The following is a 24,640-nucleotide window of genomic DNA, read 5'->3' as shown; positions in this document are numbered from 1 at the left end:
CATGGTATTGTTAGCAGAATGCCAAGCTAGGGCCCTGAGTACCATTCCTGATTGCTACTGTGTTGCCAAATCTCTGAGGGACCGTAGTGTGGTGCTTAAGAACCACAGGCCTGCATCATTCCTTACGTGACATTTTAACACACTGTGCACTCTCAGCTGCTTGATCATGTCCTACTGTTTGTGACCCCACGGACTGCAGCCCATCAGCCTCCTCTGTCCATGGAATTTTCCAGGCAAAAATAATGGAGTGGGTTGCCGTTTCCTACTCCAGGGGATCTGCTCGACCTAGGGATTGAATCCATGTCTCCTGCCTTGGCAGGTGGATTCTTTACCACTGCAGCACCTGGGCAGCCCTGGTTTACTTACCTTCTAAAAGTCTCTGTTTCCCCGTGATTCAGCAGAAATAACTATACCTAAGCCACAGTTTAGCTGTATTGAATAAATGAATATTTCATGTTTAGCTTGGTGAATTGGAAGTGCTCAATATTCTCATCTGTAAAATGAAAGCATTAGATGATTAATTCTAAGAACTCTTCTAGGACTGACATCTAAGGAGCTATCTTATTCCTCTTGTCATCTCCCTATTCTCGTAAGAAAGGGCTCCCCCAGGGTGGTATTAAATGATTGACTTTCAAGCTCTTCTTTAAGGGACTTCAAACATTTATTATTTGGTATTTAAGAATAATTAGGTTTTAGTTTTCTTTTCACCCTCCTCCCACAACCAGGTCAGGGGAATGATTGATAGTTGTTTAACTTAACTGAAAGACTATTTCTGAGAGTTGCATTTTTCTTTCTTTGACTTTTGACTGAAGTGAGTCTACCAGGAGCTATCTATGGTCAGTCTTCCTGAGAACTTAGCACTTATTCAAATTCAGTTTTCCAATGAAATAAAGTTATGAATGTCCTGAAAAAGAAACTTGAAAGTAGACAGTTGAAGCATCACTGGATTTCTAATAGGATGACTGTGTGTTTTAAAAGTTGCATGTGTGATTCTAAAATGTTTAGCGTCTGTCCTGCTCATTAATTCATAAAAGGGGACCTGCTTTTCCAAAACAGAGTCAACTTGGGAAAATTCACTGGAAAGGTGGATACCACAATAATCTTCCAACTAAAAAATGCTTTGGAAATTCATTTATTTTTGTTTATTTTTTGCTTTGCAATGAAGCAGGAATTAAAAAAAAAAACTAGGCACTAGGTATTATGTAAACAGCTCCCTTAGCTAGAACGATTGGAGGAAAAAGTGAGATTGAGTAACACTAAAGCCAAATTATCCTTGAAATCTATGTCACCATGAAAAATGCATGTAGCTCAAAAGTAACCAAATCATCAACAAAATTCACAAAACTGTGTAAGTATATGAATCTGTGTTATAGAAGATGATAATTCAAAATGAGTTTTACTGTAAGTTTCCAAACACACACTGCATGTCAGAGAAAGTGGCTAGAATTAGTATAAGGAGCCTTACAAACACTTCGGTCTCAAGTGGCCAGCCTAAGGCTGGAGAACCCAGTGTGGGCTGACTTTATTACTAGGCATGTCTTTCCTACACAGGGCACTGGCAGAGCAGGGTTTCATAACTTCCTGTCATTGTTCATACTCAGCCCGCGGGCAAGATGGTGAATATCGTTGATTAATCACGTAGGAAACAAACAGGGATGCTCTTTTCCAAGTTGCCAATTCAGCAAATGGAGAAGTAAGGAGGGATAAAGAGGCTTCATGAGACCCATGGTGATTCTGAGAGTCACTGGCTGACCAGAAGCAAGCGCTCAATGTGCGAGGAGTGGGATGAAATCTGGAAGCAACCTGGAAACATCACTAAGAAATTAAGCTGCAAATAGGGAAGTCAAGCTTAATGAGAGGACAGAGCCTTCAGTCTCAACCAAGAGCAGTGTTGCCCCTCGGGGCACTCTTGGCTGTCAGGACACAGGGGACGAGGGACGGGGCTGCTATCTAGAGCTTGCAGACCAGGGGTGCTACCGAACATGTTTTAAATGCCCCAAATGCCCCCCATATTAAATAGTTCTCCAGCCCCCAGTATTAAAAGTCCAACTGTGGTAGAAACCCTGCTATAGATACTTGTGGTATGAACTCAGTGAGATGGATACGATGGTATATGGGAAGAAGGGCCTGTATTTACTAATTAAGGAGTTTAAGCAATTCAAGAATTTATAGATGATACACTGTTCCTTTCTTTGGATTTTTTTTGGAGTATAATTGATTTAAAATATTGTGTTAATTTCAGGCTCACATGCAAGTGTTTCAATTACATATATATGTGTGTGCATATTTGTACATATATTTAATTATTTTTCGTTATAGCTTATCACTTTAAGAGACTGACCACAGTTCCCTGTGCTAAACAGTAAATCCTTGTTGCTTATGTATTTTACATATAGTAGTTTTTGTCTGTTATACCCGTACTCCTAATATATCCCTCCCCTGTCCCTTTCCCATTTGGTAACCATAAGCTTGTTTTCTGTGTCTGTGAGACTATTTCTGTTTTATATATAGACAGACACATTTGTGTTTTTTTAAGTATAGTTCATTTGCAATGCTGGGTTAGTTTCAAGTGTACAGTAGAGTGAATCAGTCGTACATATACATATTTGCACTCTTTTTTAGATTCCTTTCCCAAATAGGTGAGTACAGAGAATTGAGTAGCGTCCCCGTGCTTTACAGTAGGCCCTTATCAGCTGCTGGTGCTAGTGGCAAAGAATCTGCCTCCAGTGCAGGAGACACAAGACACAGGGTTCGGTCCCTGGGCTGGGGAGATGCCCTGGAGGAGGGCACTGCAATCCACTCCAGTGTTCTTGCCTGCAGAATCAGCAGGGTGACAATATACAGCCTTATCATACTTTCACAGTTTGGCACCAGTCCGTTCTTCCATGCCTGGTTCTAACTGCTGCTTCTTGACCTGCATACAAATTTCTCAAGAGGCAAGTCAGGTGGTTTGGTATTCTCATCTCTTGAAGAATTTTCCACAGTTTGTTGTGATCCACACAGTCAAAGGCTTTGGCACACAAATAAAGAGACACAATAAAGCACACATAGATGTTTTTCTGGAACTCTCTTGCTTTTTCTATGATCCAACAGATGTTGGCAATTTGATCTCTGGTTCCTCTGCCTTTTCTAAATTCAGCTTGAACATCTGGAAGTTCTCAGTTCACACACTGTTGAAGCCTGGCTTGGAGAATTTTGAGTGTTACTTTGCTAGCGTGCAATATGAGTGCAATTGTGCAGTAGTTGGAGCATTCTTTGACATTGACTTTCTTTGGGATTAGAATGAAAACTGACCTTTTCCAGTCCTGTGTGGCCACTGCTGAGTTTTCCAAATTTGCTGGCATATTGAGTGCAGCACTTTCACAGCATCATCTTTTAGGATTTGAAATAGCTCAGCTGGAATTTCGTCACCTCCACTAGCTTTGTTCATAGTGATGCTTCCTTTCAGCATATACGTCTTTTACCTCCTTGGTTAAGTTTATTCTTAAGTATTTTTTAAATGTGACTTTTAATGGGAGTTTTTTAAAATTTATCTTTCTGACATTTCATTGCTAATATAAATAAATACAACAGATTTCTGTATATTGATCTCGTCTCCCAATGCCTTACTGACATCATGTATTAGTTCTAATAACATCTGTGTGGAGACTTTAGGGTTCTCTCTAAACAGTATCAAGTCATCTGCAAATAGGTACCTCTTTCCTTTCAATTTGGATGCCTTCTTCCTTTTCTTGTCTGGTTGCTGTGGCTAGGACTTCCAATACTATGTTGAATAGATGTGGTGCGAGTGGGCATCCTTGTATTGTTCCTGAATTTAGCAGGAAGGCTTTCAGCTTTTCACCTTTGAGTATTATGTTGGCTGTGAGTTTGTCATAAATGGTTTTTGTTATGTTGACATATGTTCTTTCTATTCCCATTTTGGTGAGAGTTTTTATCATGAAAAGATACTGACTTTTGTCAGATGCTTTTTCTTCATCTGTTAAGATGACTATGTGGTTTTGGTCTTTTCTTTTGTTAATGAATCACATTGATTGATTTGTGTACATTGAACCATCCTTGTGACCTTGGAATGAATTTAACTTGATCATGGTCAATGATGCTTTTTTATGTATTGCATTCAGTTTGCTTATTTTTATTGACAATTTTGCATCTTATATTCATCAAAGTATTGGCCTGTAGTTTTCTTTTTTGTAGGAAAAAGTCTGGCTTTGGTATCAGGGTGATGGTGGCTTCACAGAACCCCTTTGCGAGTGCTCCTTTTTCTCCAGTCTTTTGGAATAGTTGAGAAGATGAGGCATAAAGTCTTCTTTGTATGTTTGGTAGAATTATCTGGCAAAGCCATCCAGTACTGGATTTTGTTTGCAAAAAAAAAAAGATTTTTTACAGATTCTATTTCAATTCTAGTGATCAGTCTGCTCAAATTATCTATTTTTTAATTCAATTTTGGCAGGCAGTATGTTTCTTGAAACTTGTCCATTCATTTTAGTTTTTCCAATATGTTGGTTGTAAATGTTCATAGTATTCTCTTAGGATTTAAAATTTTCTCTGGTATTAGTTATTTCAGCTCTTTCATTTCTTATTTTGTTTATTTGGATTCTCTCTCTCTTTCCTTCTTGGTGAACCTGGATAGTGCTCTGTATACTATTCTGTATAAATCTATTTATAAAATAAATGTTTATATTTAATAATAAACAAATATATTTTTATCACAATATAATTATTATTTATTAATTTGTTTATGTTATTTACATTATAAATAAACACAGTGAATAGTTAATAAATATAAATATTTAATTTATAAATAATAATATATATTGTTATATAAATATTATTTATATAAAAATAAATCTCTTCATTTTATAACTAAAGTATAGATTTTGTCATACTTAAAAAAATCAGCTCTTAGTTTTATTGGTATTTCTTATTGTTTTCTATCTATATTTTATTTTCTTTCTAATCCTTAGTATTTTCTCCTTTCTGCTGAATTTAAATTTTGGTTGTTCTTCTGATTCTTTTAGGTGGTAAGTTAGATTGTTAATTTGAGATTTTTGTTTGTCTTTTTAATTCATATTAAGCACTTATTTTTAATTGAACTATAGTTGATTTGCACTGCTGTGTTAATTTCAGGTGTATAGCAAAGTGCTTATATATATGTAATTATAGGTGTATATGTATATATCTTTTATTGTAGTTCTTCATGCTTACTATTTATTGTATCTATTAATTGTACTTATAATTGCATTCACAATTTTTGATGGTTTTTAAAGATTTTTTACTGGTTTTTAAGTTTCTTCAATCCTTTTACATATTTGCCTCTTCTATTCTGATTTTCCCTTTTCTATAGATTCTTGTTTCTTTTCTGTACAGAGAACCTTATTTCTCTTAGGGTGGGACTAGTACTGCTGAATCACTTTGGTTTCGATGGGAAGCCCTGTGTAGACTGTGTGGGCCCAGCGTTTTTGGCCTTTTCTAATTATTTACCCTCCTTCTATTCTGAATGGTAATCTTTCTGAGTAGAGTATCCTAGGTTGCAAGTTTTTCTCTTTCAAGACTTTGAATATATTTTGCCACTCCCTTCTGGCCTGCCATAATTTCTTTAAATGTATTTTCAGTTCTCTTCTGTCTCTCTTCTCCTTCTGAAAACGCGTTATGTGTAGGTTGGCGTGTTTTGCACTACCCCACAGAACTCTGACGTTATTTTCCTTTTCATCTGTCTGTCTGCTGTTCTGACTGGGTACTTTCCACTATTCTGTCTTCCAGGTCACTTATCCTTCTGTGTCATTTAGTCTGCTATTCATTGCTTCTAAATTGGTTTCTATCTCAACAACTGAATTGTCTCATTTTGATTGGTTCCTTCATAGTTCTACTTCTGTTATATTTATTTGCATTTCCATCAATAATTTTCCTTAATTCATTTAGCATCTTTAGTACCTTCTTTTTGAACTAAGGATCTAATAGACTGATGAGGTTAGTTGTTCTTTCAGGGGATTTCTCTTATTCTTTTAATTTGTCATAGTTCCTCTGCTTTTTAATTTTATTTCAGTTCCTCTGCCTCTATCAATTAGGAGAAACATTTATCTACTGAAGTCCTGAATGGATGGTTTATATGGGAACATCCCTGTGCAGACTGTGTGAGTCCAGTATTTTGGGCTCAAGGGCCGGTTTCTGTACGGATACCAGCAACACCTTTCCCCAGAGCGCCCTGGCCATTATCTCCATGATAGGGGGTGTGGTTGGGTGTCTAGATCTGACACTGGAAGTGGGGTACCCTTGAGAGCACACCCTGCCCCACAGGAGGTGACCACTGAAGCCTGCGAGGCCCATGTGGTCAGTGAATATCTGAGCCACCCGTGTGGGTGCCCACGGTTCCACCCAGACAGCCCGAGGCTGCATCCCTCTCTCCGGCGTGTTCGTCCCAGACCTCGTGCTGAGCTGCGGCCACAGGAGCTGCAGAGGCTGTGCCGCTGTCGGGGAGCTGGACTGCTCTGGGGCAGACCTTGCCCAGAATCTGTCCATCCTGGATCAGCACGGAGTGGGCAGAGCTCGAGGGCTCCTACTGGGCAAGGAAATGTTGCACACTCCTGCCCAGGGCGGGTCCAGTCAAGACCTGGTGCCCAGAGGTTGTGTTTCTGTGGTGCCCCGGGTGCACGTGCTGACAACGTCTGCTGCAGCTGCCCGCCACCCATGCCTGCTGCTGTGTCCGCTGCAGGGGTCTCCACACCGCCCGAGGACCACACTCCAGGCCCTCTGGGCTGCTCTCAGGCTCCTCGATTGAGTCCTCTTCCCAGGTCTACCTGCCTGAGACTCAGAGCTTAACTGCTGCATGTCCCGTAGATGCTACTGGTGTGCAGGCTGACAAGCCTGCCCCGTCCACAGTCACTCCCATGTGTGAGCTGACTGTGGTCTCCATGGACTGGCCAGGATCATACTCAGGGGCTCTGGTCTGTCTGCTAGTAGACGGCTTCTCCGCCCTGATTTCATGCCAAGCTGCAACGTGGAGCACGCGGGGCTGCATTTCCCAGTCCAGGGGTTTCTCCTCTTGGGATCTGGGAAATGTGTCAAGACACAGTTTCCCTCTGCCCTGCGTGGGCACACTCCCTGAGAACAGAGTCTAGGCTTCTCCAGACCCTCCATCTGCCCAGCAGATTTCCCAGCAGGATAGGGTACTTCCCAGGTCGAGGGTCTGCCCGCGTGAACCTTCTTTCCCTTACAGATCCTTCCCAGGGGACACCAGTCCCGTCCTGACCCTTTTTTATTTTCTGTTCTACCTAGATTCATGGAGATCTGTCTTGCAGCTTTGGTTGTATAGGAGGAGATCTTCTGCCCATTTCCAGACAGTGTTCTGTGAGAACGGTTCCACATGCAGATGCATTTTTGACATGCTTGTGGGGGGAGGTGAACCCCACACCCTCCAAGTCCATCATCCTTCTGATCTCTGTGTCCTTTGAATTTTTTGATATGATAATTATTTTAATTAGAAAGGTCATTCAAAATCACCTAGTGGACAATTACAGTCATGTCCCAGAGAGGATTTTTTTCTGGTAAAATCAGAAGAATCCATTACTTGAATGGTAATTGTAAACATACTAGAGTTTTCCAAATTGTTCCTGTCAATTTCCTTTTAAATTATTATTAAGTCTTTCCCAAACAACCACTCACTAATGTCAAAATTAGTGACATTAGTGAAATTAAATATTTGTTCTGCATATTTTCTTCCTTAAACTTTCTGTCATGCCCTACAAACCCTGTAAATCTTTTTATTTTCCTTTTTTAAATGCACTAAAAGAAGTGCTTATTTTTATGTTTCTGTTACTGAAAATTTACTATTCCTCTTTTCTGTCTCCTCCCCAATATATGTCTTTTAATTTCAAACACCCTGGTGAAACTAGCTAACATTCCTATAAATATTTCATTCTCTATAACGTAAAAGGCCTATGAGGTAGTTTGTGTGATAAAGAAGTTGCTTTGGTGGTTGCTAAGAGAAATCCTTTAGAGAATTCATAATAAATGAATGCAGGAAGACTTAAATTTGTTCTTTCAAAATAAAAGTCTGCAAAGAGTATAGAGTAGCATAGAAAAGAGGCTAAAATGGAAATTCTGAGCTAAGATAGGTTAACACTTCCAAATGGTAGACTCAGAGATAAATGAGAGTTGTAAGTGATGTGAAGGGAAGTAGAGTGGAGTACCTTTCTTGTTCTCTTCCTCTTTCTCAAAGTGGGAAGACTAGGAAAATAAACCACTAAGACTGAGCAACACAAGAGGAGCTGGAATAATCCACCTGCTGTAAAACCCATCCTGAAACTCACAGAACCCTTTGTGAATGCGGAGACAGAGTTAATATTGAGCAAATTACAAAGAACTGGTTCAGTCAGTTCAGTTCAATTCAGTTGCTCAGTCGTGTCCGACTCTTTGCGACCCCATGAATAGCAGCACACCAGGCCTCCCTGTCCATCACCAACTCCCGGAGTTCACTCAGACTCATGTCCATCAAGTCAGTGATGCCATCCAGCCATCCCATCCTCTGTTGTCCCCTTCTCCTCCTGCCCCCCATCCCTCCCAGCATCACAGTCTTTTCCAATGAGTCAACTCTTCACATGAGGTGGCCAAAGTACTGGAGTTTCAGCTTTAGCATCATTCCTTCCAAAGAAATCCCAGGGCTGATCTCCTTCAGAATGGACTGGTTGGATCTCCTTGCAGTCCAAGGGACTCTCAAGAGTCTTTTCCAACACCACAGTTCAAAAACATCAATTCTTTGGTGCTCAGCTTTCTTCACAGTCCAACTCTTGCATCCATACATGACCACAGGAAAAACCATAGCCTTGACTAGATGGACCTTTGTTGGCAAAGTAATGTCTCTGCTTTTCAATATGCTATCTAGGTTGGTCATAACTTTTCTTCTAAGGAGTAAAGAAAGAAAGTGAAGTGAAGTCGCTCAGTTGTGTCTGACTCTTTTTGACCCCATGGATTGTAGCCTACCAGGTTTCTCCATCCATGGGATTTCCCAGGCAAGAGTACTGGAGTGGGTTGCCATTTTCTTCTCCAGGGGATCTTCCCAACCCAGGGATCGAACCCAGGTCTCCCACACTGTAGGCAGACACTTTTACCATATGAGCCACCAGGGAAGTTGCTCTTCTCAAGGAGTAAGTGTCTTTTAATTTCATAGCTGCAATCACCATCTGCAGTGATTTTGGAGCCCAAAAAGATAAAGTCTGACACTTTTCACTGTTTCCCCATCTATTTGCCATGAAGTGATGGGACTAGATGCCATGATCTTAGTTTTCTGAACGTTGAGTTTTAAGCCAGTTTTTTCACTGTCCTCTTTAACTTTCTCAACGGGCTCTTTAGTTCTTCTTCACTTTCTGCCATAAACGTGGTGTCATCTGCATATCTGAGGTTATTGATATTTCTCCCAACAATCTTGATTCCAGCTTGTGCTCCTCCAGCCCAGCATTTCTCATGATGTACTCTGCATAGAAGTTAAATAAGCAGGGTGACAATATACAGCCTTGACGTACTCCTTTTCCTATTTGGAACCAGTCTGTTGTTCCATGTCCAGTTCTAACTGTTGCTTCCTGACCTGCATAGTTAAATTTGTTTAAATGAAGTACTTATTGAAAGAACTAAAGGTTTGTAATAAAGATGATGTTATTCCATTGCTAAGTCATGTCTGACTCTTTGCCAACCCATGAATTGCAGGATGCCAGGCTTCCCTGTCCTTCACTACCTCGCAGAGCTTGCTCAAACTCATGTCCATTGTGTCAATGATGCCATCCAACCATCTTATCCTTTGTCACCCCCTTCTCCTTCTGCTCTCAATCTTTCCTAGCACCAGACTCTTTTTTAATGAGTTGGCTCCTTGCATCAGGTGGCCAAAGTATTGGAGCTTCAGCTTCAGCATCAGCCCTTCCAATGAGTATTTGGGGTTGATTTCCTTTAGGATTGACTTGTTGGATGTCCTTGCAGTCCAAGGGTCTCTAAAGAGTCTTCTCCACCACCACCATTCAAAGGCATCCATTCTTCAGTGCTCAGCCTTCTTTATGATCCAACTCTCACATCCATACATGACTACCGGAAAAACTATAGCTTGACTATATGGACCTGTGTTGGCAAAGTGATGTCTCTGCTTTTTAATATGCTGTCTAGGTTTGTCATCAAGATTGCCGGGAGAAATATCAATAACCTCAGATATGCAGATGATACCACCCTTATGGCAGAAAGTGAAGAACTAAAGAGCCTCTTGAAAGTGAAAGAGGAGAGTGAAAAAGTTGGCTTAAAACTCAACATTCAGAAAACTAAGATCATGGCCTCCAGTCCCATCACTTCATGGGAAATAGATGGGGAAACAGTGGAAACAGTGGCTGACTTTATTTTTCCAGGCTTCAAAATCACTGCAGATGGTGACTGCTGCCATGAAATTAAAAGATGCTTACTCCTTGGAAAGAAAGTTATGACCAACCTAGATAGCATATTGAAAAGCAGAGACATTACTTTGCCAACAAAGGTCTGTCTAGTCAAAGGTATGGTTTTTCCAGTAGTCATGTATGGATGTGAGAGTTGGACTATAAAGAAAGCTGAGCACCAAATAATTGATGCTTTTGAACTGTGGTGTTGGAGAAGACCCTTGAGAGTCCCTTGGACTGCAAGGAGATCCAACCAGTCCATCCTAAAGGAGATAAGTCCTGAATATTCATTGGAAGGATTGATGTTGAAGCTGAAACTCCAATACTTTGGCCACCTGATGCGAAGACCTGACTCATTGGAAAAGACCCTGATGCTGGGAAAGATTGAAGGTGGGAGAAGGGGGCGACAGAGGATGAGATGGCTGGATGGCATCACCAACTCAATGGACATGGCTTTGGGTGGACTCTGGAAGTTGGTGATGGACAGGGAGTCCTGGCGTGCTGCAGTCTATGGGGTCACAAAGAGTCGGACATGACTGAGTGACTGGACTGAAATAGGTTTGTCATAGCTTCTCTTCCAAAGAGCAAGCATCTTTTAATTTCATGGCTATAGTCACCATCCGCATTGTTTTAGGAGCCCAAGAAAATAAAATATGTCACTGTTTCCAGTTCTTCCCCTTCTATTTGCCATGAAGTGATGGGACTGGATGCCATGTTGAGTTTTAAGCCAGCTGTTTTACTCGCTTCTTTCACTTTCTGTTAGAGTGGTATCATTTGCATATCTAAGGTTTTTGATATTTCTCCCAGCACTCTTTGGAGAAGGCAATGGCACCCTACTCCAGTATTCTTGCCTGGGAAATCCCATGGACATAGGAGCCTGGTTGTCTACAGTTCATGGTGTCACAAAGAGTCGGATACAATTGAGTGACTAAGCACACAGCATCAGCAATCTTGGTAAAGAATAAATGTAGCAAAAGTTTCTTTTTAAGTAGCTTACCTTAACTTAAAAGGGAAAACTAGGAGAAAAAAAAAAAAAAAAACACCAGAAAAGAGGACCTGACATGCCAAAGAGAAGCAAGGAATAATTTCATTGTTGGCCCAACTGGCTCTTGGCATTGAGCTACACACGTTTTTCCCAGCATTTAGCTCATGCCCTCCAGCTCCTCTCGTCCTTCCCTCTGCTCTCTGATGCTGGAGCTGGGTGCGCTCGGGGAGGGCTCTAGGGAGCTGAGGGAGGGGCTCACCCCTGTCCTGCTCCTCCTGGAGGCCTGGATCAGCGGCCAACAGTTAGCCCAGTGTCCTTTTCACCCCTGCGGGTCCCCAGAGCTACTTCCCTGTCCCCCTCAGAGGGAGTGGCCAGAGCGGGCCAGGCTCCCCTCAGAGGGCTGAGCCCCGCCGTGCATCCCCTCATGCTTCGGGAGTCGGTCATCCAGCCCTCTCCTCTGGTCCTCTGGCTCTGGAGCTGGTAGTAGTCTCCTATTTCTGTGTCATTTTATGTTGCCTTCACTTTCTTAGTTCTGTAACACCGTTTAAAACAGTGCCTTACGTTAAATTCTCTCTGTTCAAAATGACTAAGAGGTCTATGTCTTCCTGATTAGCTTCTGAATGATACTACTCTTTGCATGAATTAAGTTGTAAATTAATTATTTTTAATAAATAACTGAAGCTCAATTAGGTTCAGCTCAGTGTTTCACAGCTGCCAGGAGGCGTTGCCAGAAGGTGAACCCAGAGCTACAAGCTCCGGTCTCTCCTCATATTCCAGGACGCAGGAGGAAAACCACGAGAGATGTGTGCTGCTGAATTTTAAGGAATAACTTAAGTATAAAAAATTTAGAGAATAATTTAAGAATATAGGTATTCACCTATCTGGGTGATTAATCCCAATCCTTCTTATACCTTTATTTATATATTCTTAAATTTATATATTCTTCATTTATTTATGCAAGTGTATATGTATATTCTTTTTAAGTTCCTTTCCAAATTTCCACCACTGTGATAGAAAAAGGATTTCTTAAAAGATATGAATCCATAAGGAGAGTAGGTAAAAAGCACCCTGGAATACTAAGACAACCGTGGATGTCAGAAAGCAGGAGAACAAGTGGGAAGAGATGAGCAGAACAGGAAAGAAACACCCAAGACTGCAGTTCAGAAGGCAGGTTCGCTCTTGCCTCAGAACACAAGAGTGGCGCAGAAATTGCTGGCGCTGGGCTTCTCAAAGGTGATTGTGATAGGGCAGGCTTTTATAAAGTTCTTACAGGCAGCCATTGGATCTCCAGAATCCTTTCCCCACAATTTCCAGCCCAGTGACTCCATCTCTTTACAACCCAGAGGAAAGATTAGAACTCTAAATGGCACTTAGAGCTCGGTAACGCTGAGCACAGTGCGGATAGCAGGGTCGTGGAAAACCGAGGCCTTCATCGGTAGCAGTGAGCAGCCTCAGTGAGTGTGCGTGCTCAGCAGCGCAGTCGTGTCCGAGTCTTCATGACCCCGTGGACTGCAGCCCGCCAGGCTCCTCTGTCCGTGGGATTTCCCAGGCAAGAACACTGGAGTGGGCTGCCGTGCTCTCCTCCAGGGGTTCTTCCCGACCCAGGGACTGAACCGTGTCGCGTGTACTGGCAGGCAGACTCTTTATTGCCAGTACCACCTGGGAAGCCTGAGAGACTTCTGGGAGACAGCAAATGCTGGAGGAAGAGTTTCGATGGGACAGGATTCCGAGAAGAGGGCTGGCTGGCCTCCAGCGAAGGGACTGAAGAGATTGCTTCCTCACACGTGAGAAAAGCAAAGCTTGATGAGAGTATCTGGAAAGGTGCCTTGGGAGATATTATTTCTGAGAACTTACATATTCTCTGTGTGAGGAGAGAAGGATGAGGAGCAACATAAGTTTGAATCCACTTTGAAGGAAATCAAAAGAGGAACACCCTTCCCCGCATCCATTTCTACCACACGTTATTGTTACCTTAAAGAATGATTTTATAAATTCACAAAATGCAGGTCACAGACTTATGACCCATGTGTCAAATTTACCCCAAAGGGATGTGATTTTTTTTTAATTGGCTGCCAACATTTTGAAATTTAGTAACTTATTTTTAAAAAGATTGAGGGCATCTTTTTTAAAGAACAGATGATCCTACAACATGTTGCAGAGTGGAGTGAGGTGCTGGCAAGTTTCTTAGATGGAGTAGATATTCTGTAGTCTGTCACTAAATATGTGACCTTTCTGACATGGAAGCCATTTGAGTTTGACATCCTGATAAAACATCTGTCTTTTGAGCATGACTAAGTCACTTGTGCAGAACTGTGGTAGGGTTATTTATCATTTTTAGATAAGTTGTGTAAGGGATCATAAAAGCCCCACTCTGTTACTCTACCCATAGACTGGGAGTTTCGGAAGAAGTGAAACGGCATTTAGAAATGACTCCTGACGGGATGAATCCCTCCAGTTAGTGCTTCTAGGACCATGCAAGTCCATCCTCATAGCCTCACCTGGCAAAGTAAAATCACCATCACGCAGAAGGCTCCCGTGGTATCTGTTAGAGATTATGTCATCCTGACGGCATTCAAGCTCCCCAGGTGGTAAACAGCCTGCCTGCCAGTGCAGGACACGTAAGAGACGTGGGTTCCATCCCTGGGTCGGGAAGATCCCCTACAGGAGGGCATGGCAACCCACTCCAGTATTCTTGCCTGGAGAATCCCATAGACAGAGGTGGCTGGCGGGCTATGGCCCATAGGGTTGCAAAGAGTCTGACACAAGTGAAGCGACTTAATATGCATATAACACAAGCTTCTGCCACGTGGTTTGACTTGGCATAGATTGACTATGAAATACAAACCCAAGCAGGAGCCTTACATATTTTATTAGTGTTATAGTCATTATAGGAGTACTGATTGATGTTCATCCCATTTTAAGAAATAGTTCTTATTTGTGACTCATTAATAATTTGCATAATCATTATATGCAATATACGATTATATGCAATAATCGTGTCTGTCTAACTCTTCAGTGAATTTCAATACTCTGAGAATCATTATGTGTATGATCATGAGATAAGAGTCAATTAGCTCTAGCTACATTCTTGAAAACATTTAACTAGGAAAACACATCACTCGAATGTGATCAAGTGCTAACTGTTCTTTTAGGACTAAGCTATGACTATTAAAGAACCTGCACCAGGATAAACTCCTTTGTAAGAAATTACATTTAATTACGAACTTTTTCCTAATCTGTAGCTTTCTTGGTCTCTTTCATGCAACGAATTCGGGCATATGGACCTCAGCTGCAGGGTCATTTTCTTTCCTAAGGAAACGTCTTCAGTCCTAGGAGGAAGCTCGTAAGGTTTGGTTTGCTTGTGTAGCTTCTCTTCTCTTCTCTTCATTATTTCTCTCAAGCGATTTTGCTCCTGTAACTCCTTATCTTTCCGTTCTTCAGCCTCACATATTGCGTCTTCTTCCTGCCGCATCTTTTGCTCTTCCTGCCACTGTTACAGAGAGAAGGTGTCATTTACATATGATTTCCCATGAAAAAAAGTCTGTCAGTTCACTCAGGGATTCAGTCACCACACTGCGGAGCAGCAGCAGCGTGCAAGGTACCTGCGTGTGTGCTCAGCAGCTGGGTGTCTGTCCTGTGCCTTGCACACCAGGGATACTGGATAAAACTCAGCGGGCTCGGCGGGACACTTGGTGCGCAGCTGTGTGCTTCGGTTTACTGTCAGTTCTACAGACTCCACCTTCCCTCCCCCACTCACGTTTGTAATTTTAAGCCAAGAAATTGAGCAATTATGAAAAATTGACCAGAAAAGTATAGTCCAGAGATCTCGATTTGTATGTAGACTCAGTCATTTACTATCTTTAAACCTTGAAAATTAACTGAATCATAAAGCTACATTCTTCTTATTGGTAAATGTTTTACAGACTTGTTGTAAGGATTAAATTAACTACTCTAAGAGCATTTGTAAAGTGTAAGATATTAGTACAAAGCACTATAGTTATAGCTATTTCAAAGGAAATGTATATTGATGAATACTTTTAAAAAATGTGACATTTGGAGAAACTTCGATAAACCTCTACAAGTTAGTACTACCAAACTACTATTTGACTAGGCCAGCCACAGATCAAACAATTTGGACCCTATCCGTTCTCAAAGATATTTTCCAGAAAGGATGGCTTTGCCCGTCTATAGAAAAATTGATGGCAGTGAATGCTTAGAGGCTGCTTATACCCTTGGAAGGAAGAAAAGATGATGGCTCTTAGGAGCCATTTCCTAGCCTCCTCTCTATCACTCAAAACAGTGTCCTCTGCCTCTTTAGGCCAATGCGTTTAATCACAGAGTGATTAAAGTCTTTCGACTCTTTCAGTGGTACAGAATGATAAGGGAAAAGATTTTTATTCTGTTATTAAAATGACACTATATCTGTGTGTATGTATACATTGGCAACCTGCTATCTTCTGTAGTATAGTCCAGATAATTTAATTTAAGTGAATGGTAAAATTATAGCTGCTGCAATTGATGAGCTATTAGGAATTTTTGATAATGCCTTGTACATATGATATATTGGTTTAGCATAAATGTTATTAGTGAATAGAACAGCAATACTATAGGTCTCATTTTGTAATTCTAGGGTATCATTCAGTTTCCAAACCCCAGTGCCTGCGGCTGATGCTACGGGCTTCCGTGTTGACTCTGTGAATAAATAACGTTTAGTGGGATCAGTATATGGAATAATCACTTATTCTTTCTCAAAATATCACTAATAAAAGGGATGTAAGAGATCAACCATGGAAATATAAACACAATCTGAGAAATAATACACAACTGGTGATTAATTTAAACACATTCTACATAGTATTGAATCCCTATTATATTAAAAGAAAAAACAAAATATAAGTATTCTACTTATATAAGTAACTTATAAGTATATAAGTAACTCTACTCCTAAAAAGAAGCAGTCATAAATGATTTGGCAATTAATCACTGATTATATATAGTTCAGTGGAGTAAAACCTGTTCAATGGCCTTGCCTTGTTACTGCTTGTTTAACTGATACCAAGAAGAGAATGATTAAAGTCTTTCTAATACTTCAGGAGTAAAGAATGGTCACTAAAAAAACTGAGTCAAAAGATTTTTGTTCTTTCATTAAAAATACACTACAGAAGAAATCAGTGTTCAGTGTTCAACATCAGATTCCTATCACACACTCACAAAAATCAGTACTAATTCAGGAAACAGAATAAGGCTAGTATTTTATAAATGAAAGAAAGCCAAACCTTCTGCACTCCAATGAAGGCACTGATGTATATAGACAGTACAGTGAGATATAATTCAATTTGGCAAATCTCAATCAAAACGCAATCTACTTTTGAGTTCCATGATAAGTGTTTCCATCTCAGAACTACACTATCTGATTAAAAATGCCTTTAAAGAACAAAGCTTTTCCTGCTAGTTTAAGAAAATCAAACTTACGTGATGGTCAATGATTCTGGCCAACTCCCTGTCCGCCCTGGTGAAAAAATCTGGATATGGAAACAAAGGCGCTTCTGCCACAGAAGAATATTCCCTTCAAAAGAGCACAAGAACAGATCCAACATCAGGTACAGACACTCTTCCTCCCCGGGATACACAGATTTGCAAATCACCATTGTTAAGCATTTTGATTCTATATTGCTAACATGGAAGACTTAATCTGTAGAGAAAATTAAATGTTAGTTTTTAGTTTCTGTAAACCATTTGGGTTATTAAAACTGACAATTTTGAGGGTAAGGTATGGCATACAGAATGAGAACAAGAAGATAATAAAAAGGCAACCGCTCCTAGGAGATATAAATACCTTAGCTAGTCAGTAGTGAATGAGATACGCACTCCAGTGTTCTTGCCTGGAGAACCCAAGGGACGGGGGAGCCTGGTGGGCTGCCGTCTCTGGTTTGCACAGAGTCGGACACGACTGAAGCGACTTAGCAGCAGCAGCAGCAGTGAATGAGATGCTATGAAAGGCTTCAGGAAGCCTGAAGTAGACTGTGCCCACGGAGGAGATGAAAATGCCCATCCCTGTACACAGCCCCATGACCCTGAAAGTTCTGGTGGAATTCTAAGCCTAAGAATTTGATTGTGGACCTACCAAAAAAAAAAAAATGCTATAACTTCCATGTTCTTTCGAGTCTCTGTGTCACTGAGGGTGGGACTGTAGTAGACGTGAGCAACGACTCAGCGGAAGTGCTGGCACTACAAAGCTGGGCCCTCGACTGGTGGGGACTTTGCATTAAACATTCCACATCGTAATTATATTATTGCATTTATTATCAAAAACTACTGTGAGTGCAGAAATATGTTATGCAACAAAATGGTGGTAGAGAATATGGTTTTGAAGGAGAGAAAGTAGGTTTAAAGGAGAAGCTCTTAGGAAAGGGTCTACAGAGAGATATAGCTGGTGAAAATTTCCATATTCAAAACGCCTGATCAGTTTTTAAGACTATAATGTCTAGTAAGCACTTTTTCAAGTTGTTGCCTCTACCCTTTGTGGCATCCTTCTCTCCTACCTGGGTTGCTTGATGCCGCACTAGACGTTTCTCAAATTCTTCCATTTATCTTCATCTCCACTATTATTTTCCTTATCTAAACAATTATGTCTTACCTGGACTAAGACCTCCTTGTTTATAATCTCTGCATCCACCATACCTTACTCTTGTCTCTATAGAGTAGCCAGATTTTTTTTTTCAAAATACAAAATGGATCATGTCAATCCCTGGCTTCAAACTCTTCAGTAAATCCCCAGTAGCTTTAGAATGAAGATTACATCTCTTGGGACTTCCTGGTGATCCAGTGGCTAAGACTCCATGCTCCCAATGCGGGGGACCCGGGCTCAATCCCTGGTTGGGGAACTAGATCCCACATGCTGCAACTAAAAATAAGATCCTGCATGCTGCAATGAAGACCTGGCACAGCAAAATAAAACTAATTATATATTTTTTAAAGATTATATTTCTTGTTGAAGAAGGCTGAAGCGGACTGTGCGTTTGTTTCAGTGGCTTGCATGGCTTCTCCAGACTTACTTCTCTCCCTTCTTGGCTGAGGTCCATGCGTTCCTAACACACAGGCTTTCTTGCAGTTGCTGCGATGTATTCTGCTCCACCCGCTGCTGTTCATTTGTACATGTTGCCCCTTTCTGCAAAGTCCTTTCCCTCCTCTTCCTCTCTGCTACAGTGCTCAGTTCAGTTTAGTCACTCAGTCATGTCCGACTCTTTGTGACCCCATGGACTGCAGCACACCAGGCCTCTCTGTCTATCACCAACTCCCGGAGTCCATCCAAACCCATGTCCATTGAGTTGGTGAAGCCATCCAGCCATCTCATCCTCTGTCATCCCTTCTCCTCCCGCCTTCAATCTTTCCCAGCATCAGGGTCTTTTCCAGTGAGTCAGGTCTTCGCATGAGGTGGCCAAAGGACTGGAGTTTCAGCTTCAACATCAGTCCTTCCAATGAACACCCAGGACTGACCTCCTTTAGCATGCACTGGTTGGATCTCTTTGCAGTCCAAGGGACTCTCAAGAGTCTTCTCCAACACCACACTTCAAAAGCATCAATTCTTCAGGGTTCAGCTTTCTTTATGGTCCAACTTTCACATCCATACATGACCACTGGAAAAACCATAGCCTTGACTAGACGGACCTTTGTTGGCAAAGTAATGTCTCTGCTTTTTAATATGCTGTCTAGGTTGGTCATAATTTTCCTTCCAAGGAGTGAGCGTCTTTTAATTTCATGGCTGCAATCACCATCTGCCGTGATTTTGGAGCCCCAAATATAAAGTCTGCCACTGTTTCCCTATCTATCTGCCATGAAGTGATGGGACCAGATGCCATGATCTTAGTTTTCTGAATGTTGAGCTTTAAGCCAACTTTTTCACTCTTCTCTTTCACTTTCATCAAGAGGCTTTTTAGTTCCTCGTCACTTTCTGCCATAAGGGTGGTGTCATCTGCATATTTAAGGTTATTGATATTTCTCCGGGCAATCTTGATTCCAGCTTGTGCTTCATCCAGCCCAGCGTTTCTTATGATGTACTCTGCATAGAAGTTAAATAAGCAGGGTGACAATATACAGCCTTGACGTACTCCTTTGCCTATTTGGAACCAGTCTGTTGTTCCATGTCCAGTTCCAACTGTTGCTTCCTGACCTGCATACAAGTTTCTCAAGAGGCAGGTCAAGTGGTCTGGTATTCCCATCTCTTTCAGAATTTTCCACAGTTTATAGTGATCCACACAGTCAAAGACTTTGGCATAGTCAATAAAGCAGAGATAGATGTTTTTCTGGAACTCTCTTGCTTTTTTAATGATCCGGCGGATATTGGAAATTTGACCTCTGGATCCTCTGCCTTTTTAAAATCTAGCTTGAACATCTGGAAGTTCACGGTTCATGTATTGCTGAAGCCAACTTGGAGAATTTTGAGCATGACTTTACCAGCATGTGAGATGAGTGCATCAACTAGCTGCAGTGCTAGCTAATGCTTACTTATCCTTCATCTTCTCAGTTCAAGCCCAGTAACCACAGCGGTCAATCCACCATGGGCCTCTCCTTCATCATACTGATCTCAGTTGTAACTTCACATTTATCTGTGTGCCTCTATGAGTTTTATTTTTTTGACTAAATATGAGCTGCATGATTGTGGACACTATTGTTTGCTAATCATTGTCTCCACAGTGCCCAACCCAGGCCATAAAGATGAGTCTACCACACAACACTCTATGTTGGCAGAACAGTGCCCAGTACAGCGAGAAGATGGCAATCTCAGGAGGTAAGGCATCGGAGTAGAGCGAATAACAGGGATCCATAGGAAAACAACTCATGCGACAGGTGACCAGGGAAAATATATGGAAACCTCTCCAAACTCGTAAGATTCACAAGTATTGTGGAGCAGAAGAGCAGAGAGCTTCGCACTTCATGTAGGATAGAGGCCCTCATCATTCTATTGAAACATTATAGGAAAATGTGATTCTAGAATACTGGTGAGTTAGAGGGAACCTGGGGGCTGAGACCTGGGTTAACTATATCTATCCAGTAAACTCTGGGCACTTCAGATATTCAAAGAATTGTGCAAATGCTGTGAAAACATAAATGAGACAAAACTTTTAAAATCGTTAAGATTAAAGGTACTCAAGTAAGTTGCCTCAAATTCCTTCTTGGATTATAACAGTTTAAATTAAAGCGATGCATAACAATATAAGCAATGTTAGAAAGTCTTTAAAATGGGAAGATTAGATGAATAGGCTTGTGCATCTTTGGTTTCTAGTTACCTCAGTTGAATAGTTTGTACTGGAAAAGAAAAATGCATAAAAAACTATAATACAGCATGAGACAATACAATGCAAGTCAACGTGAGAGATAAGAGAGAGAAATATTCAATGATATAAACAGAAGAATCCAGTAAAATTGTTAGAAACAGGTTCTGCACTCAGATCTCTAGGCAAATTTTCATCTTGCCACTTAGTATTATTTAATCACTCTGTTCCTCAGTGTCTCCATTTTTAACATAAAAAAATAGTGCCTTCTTTTTATGTATTATTAAGATTAAAATGGAATAATGCCTAAAGCGCCTATGATGGAGCAAATACTAAACACATTTTGGCTATACCATTCTCTGATAATGTCATTATCAGAAAAATTGAGGGGACTAAGCCATGGTTTTTTGATGATACTGAAAGAGAAGAGAATAAAATAAGAGAAAAAGTAATGGAAGGTAAAACAATTAGTTCACTTCAGTTCAGTTCAGTCACTCAGTTGTGTCCAACTCTTTGTGACCCCATGGACTGCAGCAATCCAGGCCTCCCTGTCCATCACCAACACCCGGAGTTTACTCAAACTCATATCCATTGAGTTGGTGATGCCGTCCAACCATCTCATCCTCTGTTGTCCCCTTCTCCTCCTGTCTTCAGTCTTTCCCAGCATCAGGGTCTTTTCAAATGAGTCAGCCCTTTGCATCAGGTGGCCAAAGCATTGGAGCTTCAGCTTCAGCATCAGTCCTTTCAAAGAATATTGAGAACTGATTTCCTTTATGATTGACAGGTTTTATATCTCCTTGCAGTTCAAGGGACTCTCAAGAGACCTCCCAACACCACAGTTCAAAAGCATCAATTCTTCAGTGCTTAGCTTTCTTTATGATGAAGTGCTTCCTTGGTATTCTAATTTTCTTTAAGACTATACAGTGGAAGTGACAAATAGATCCAAGTGATTAGATCTTGTGGACAGAGTGCCTGAAGAACTATGGATGGAGGTTCGTAACATTGTACAGCTGGCCGTGATCAAAACCATCCGCAAGAAAAAGAATGCAAAATGGTGAAATGGTTGTCTGAGGAAACCTTAGAAATAGCTGAGAAAAGAAGAGAAGTTAAAAGCAAAGGAGAAAAGGAAAGATATATCCATCTGAATGCAAAGTTCCAAAGAGTAGCAAGGAAAGATAAGAAAGCCTTCCACAGTGATCAATGCAAAGAAATAGAGGAAAACAGTAGAATGGGCAAGACTAGAGATCTCTTCAAGAAAGTTACAGATACCAAAGGAAGATTTCCTGCAAAGATGGGCACAATAAAGGACAGAAAACAACTAAGATGAGGTTTAAATGAGATGTATACTTCAAATGTTTGGAATTTAATGGGAAGTACTAAAAAACCTTTCTGGAAAGATGGTGTCTTAAAATCCTAAGCTTGTCCAAACAAAGTGGAATAAATTGGAAGTCTTAAAACTGGCAATTTGCTCTGGTATACTTCATGGCATCTGGTCCCATCACTTCATGGCAAATAGATGGGGAAACAATGGAAAACAGCACCAGACTTTATTATTTTGGACTCCAAGATCACTGCAGATGGTGACTGCAGCCATGAAATTAAAAGAGACTTGCTCCTTGGAAGTAAAGTTGTGACCAACCTAGATATCATATTAAAAAGCAGAGACATTACTTTGTCAACAAAGGTCCATCTAATCAAAGCTTTGGTTTTTCCAGTGGTCATGTATGGAAGTGAGAGTTGGACTATAAAGAAAGTTGAGCACCGATGAACTGATGCTTTTGAACTGATGCTTGTGTGATTTTGGTGAAGACTCTTGAGAGTATCTTGGATATCAAAGAGATCCAACCAGTCCATCCTAAAGGAAATCAGTCCTGAATATTCATTGGAAGGACTGATGCTGTAGCTGAAACTCCAATACTTTGGCCACCTGATGCAAAGAACTGGCTCATTTAAAAGACCCTGATGCTGGGAAAGACTGAGGGCAGGAGGAGAAGGGGACGACAGAGCATGAGATGGTTGGATGGCATCACGGACTCAATGGACATGAGTTTGAGTAAACTCCAGGAGTTGGTGATGAACAGGGAGGCCTGGCGTGCTGCGGTCCATGGGGTCCCTAAGAGTTGGACATGACTGAGTGACTGAACTGAACTGAACTGGTATACTTTATTTTCATTTTGATGTTCAGCCTGGATAGTGATCTTCAAAAAAGGCATGGATATATGACCTGTCACTGATTCCAAACTTGTCCCAATAATTCTATATTTTTTCTTTTTGGAAGTTGAAAGTTTAATTATTTGATTACTAGAATACTCTTTAACCCGTTCCTTCCTCAAAGACTTCCTCAGTTCCACTGCAGTTTCTTCTTTTTCTTTCAGCTTTATTGAGACATAACTGACACATAACATTGTATAAATTTAAGTTGTACCACATAATTTAAGACAAATTATATTACAAAATGATTACCACAATAAGGTTAATTAACACCTCCATTATTTCACATACCTAACTCTTTTGTATGTGGGTAATGAGAACATTTAAGATCTAGTCTCTTGGCAAGGTTCAAGTATTTAATACAATATTATTAACTACAGTCACCAATCTGTACCTTAGAGCCTCAGGACGGGGGCATGTTAAAATTGGACGTTTGTACCTTTGACTAACACGTCCCATCTCTCCCTTCCCCAACCCTTAACAAGCTCCTGTTTCTGTGAGTTCTGCTTTTTAAGAGTACACATATAAATGGGATGATACAGTGTTTGTTTTCCTCTGTCTGACTTATTTCACTAAGCCTAATATTCTCTAGGTCTAAAAACCTTTCTGCAAATGGTAATATTTCATTATTTTTATGGCTGAGTACTATTGTGTTATCCATTATTTTGCTGAAGTTCAGTTAGGCTGTTTCCATGTCTTGGCTATTGTAAGCCATGCTGCAATGACCATGGGAGTGCAGATACCTTTTCAAGATGTTTATTTTGTTTCCTTTGGATATATACCCAGAACTCGAACTGCTATTTACATGTTAGCTCTATTTTTCACTTTTGCAGACCCTCCATACTGCTTTCTGTAGTGGCTTCACCAATTTCCATTTCTACCAACAGTGCACAAAGGTTCCCCTTTCTCCACATCACTGCCAACACTTCTCTCTTTTGCTTTTTGATAATAACCATTCTAACAGGCGTGAGGTGATAGCTTATTGTGGTTATTATACACATTTCCTTGATGATTAGCAATACTGAGCACTTTTTTGTACCTGTCAGCTGTTGTATATCTTTGAAATAATGTCTATTCCAGTCCTTCACCATTTTATAATTTGATTATTTGAATCTTTGCTGTTGACATGTAAGAAATCCTTATATATTTTGAACATTAACTCCTTATCACATAGACGGTTTGGGAATATTTAATCCCATTCCACAGGCTGCCTTTTCATATTTGTTTCTTTTGCTGTGTAGAAGCCTTTTAGTTTAATGTACTCCTGCTTGTTGGTTTTAGTGTCAACTTTATAAAATCATTGCTAAGACCAATGTCAAAATGCTTTCCCCTTATGCTTTCCTCTAGGAATTTTTTAGTTTCAGTTCTTACATCTAAGACTTAAGTCCATTTCAGGTTAACTTTTGTGAGTGGTATGAGATAGGGGAACCGATTGCATTCTTCCACAAGTGAATATTCAGTTTTCCTAGCACCAATTACTGAAGACACTGTCTGTTCCCCAGTGAGTGTTCCCGGCTCCCTTGTCAGGTATCAGTCACCCGTAGACACATGAATTTGTTTCTGGGCTCTTCACTCGGCTCCACTGGTCTGTGTGTCTGTCTTATGCCACCGCCATGCTGTTTTGACTGCTTTGATTACTGCGTGTTAGTCGCTCAGTCGTGTCTGACTCTTTCCAACCCAACTGACTGTTGCCCACACGGCTCTTCTGTCCATGGAATTCTCCAAGCGAGAATACTTGAGTGGGTTGTCATTTCCTCCTCCAGGGGAACTTC

General features: G+C 40.8%; 1 protein-coding gene across 18 annotated transcripts in view; it reads right to left on the bottom strand.

The window, feature by feature from the left end:
• Nucleotides 1-14,235: 14,235 nt before the first annotated feature.
• The window catches only part of TMEM232 (transmembrane protein 232), a 254,981-nt gene continuing 244,576 nt past the window's right edge, over nt 14,236-24,640 (bottom strand). For 17 of the 18 annotated variants that reach the window (XM_044947231.1, XM_044947235.1, XM_044947230.1 and 14 more), the window contains 2 exons: nt 16,858-16,951; nt 14,236-14,875 (listed from right to left, as the gene is read on the bottom strand). In XM_044947231.1, the coding sequence (XP_044803166.1) occupies nt 14,603-14,875; nt 16,858-16,951 (367 nt within the window). In that variant the 3' untranslated portion in view covers nt 14,236-14,602. Of the gene's footprint in view, nt 16,078-16,857; nt 16,952-24,640 lie in introns of all 18 variants that reach the window. The other variant, XM_044947243.2, reaches the window with a different exon arrangement.

Source organism: Bubalus bubalis, chromosome 9 (genome assembly GCF_019923935.1).
Source record: "Bubalus bubalis isolate 160015118507 breed Murrah chromosome 9, NDDB_SH_1, whole genome shotgun sequence".
Lineage (NCBI taxonomy): Eukaryota > Metazoa > Chordata > Mammalia > Artiodactyla > Bovidae > Bubalus > Bubalus bubalis.
The sequence above is the reverse complement of the archived record's forward strand: the minus strand, read 5'-3'. Positions and strand labels throughout refer to the sequence as shown.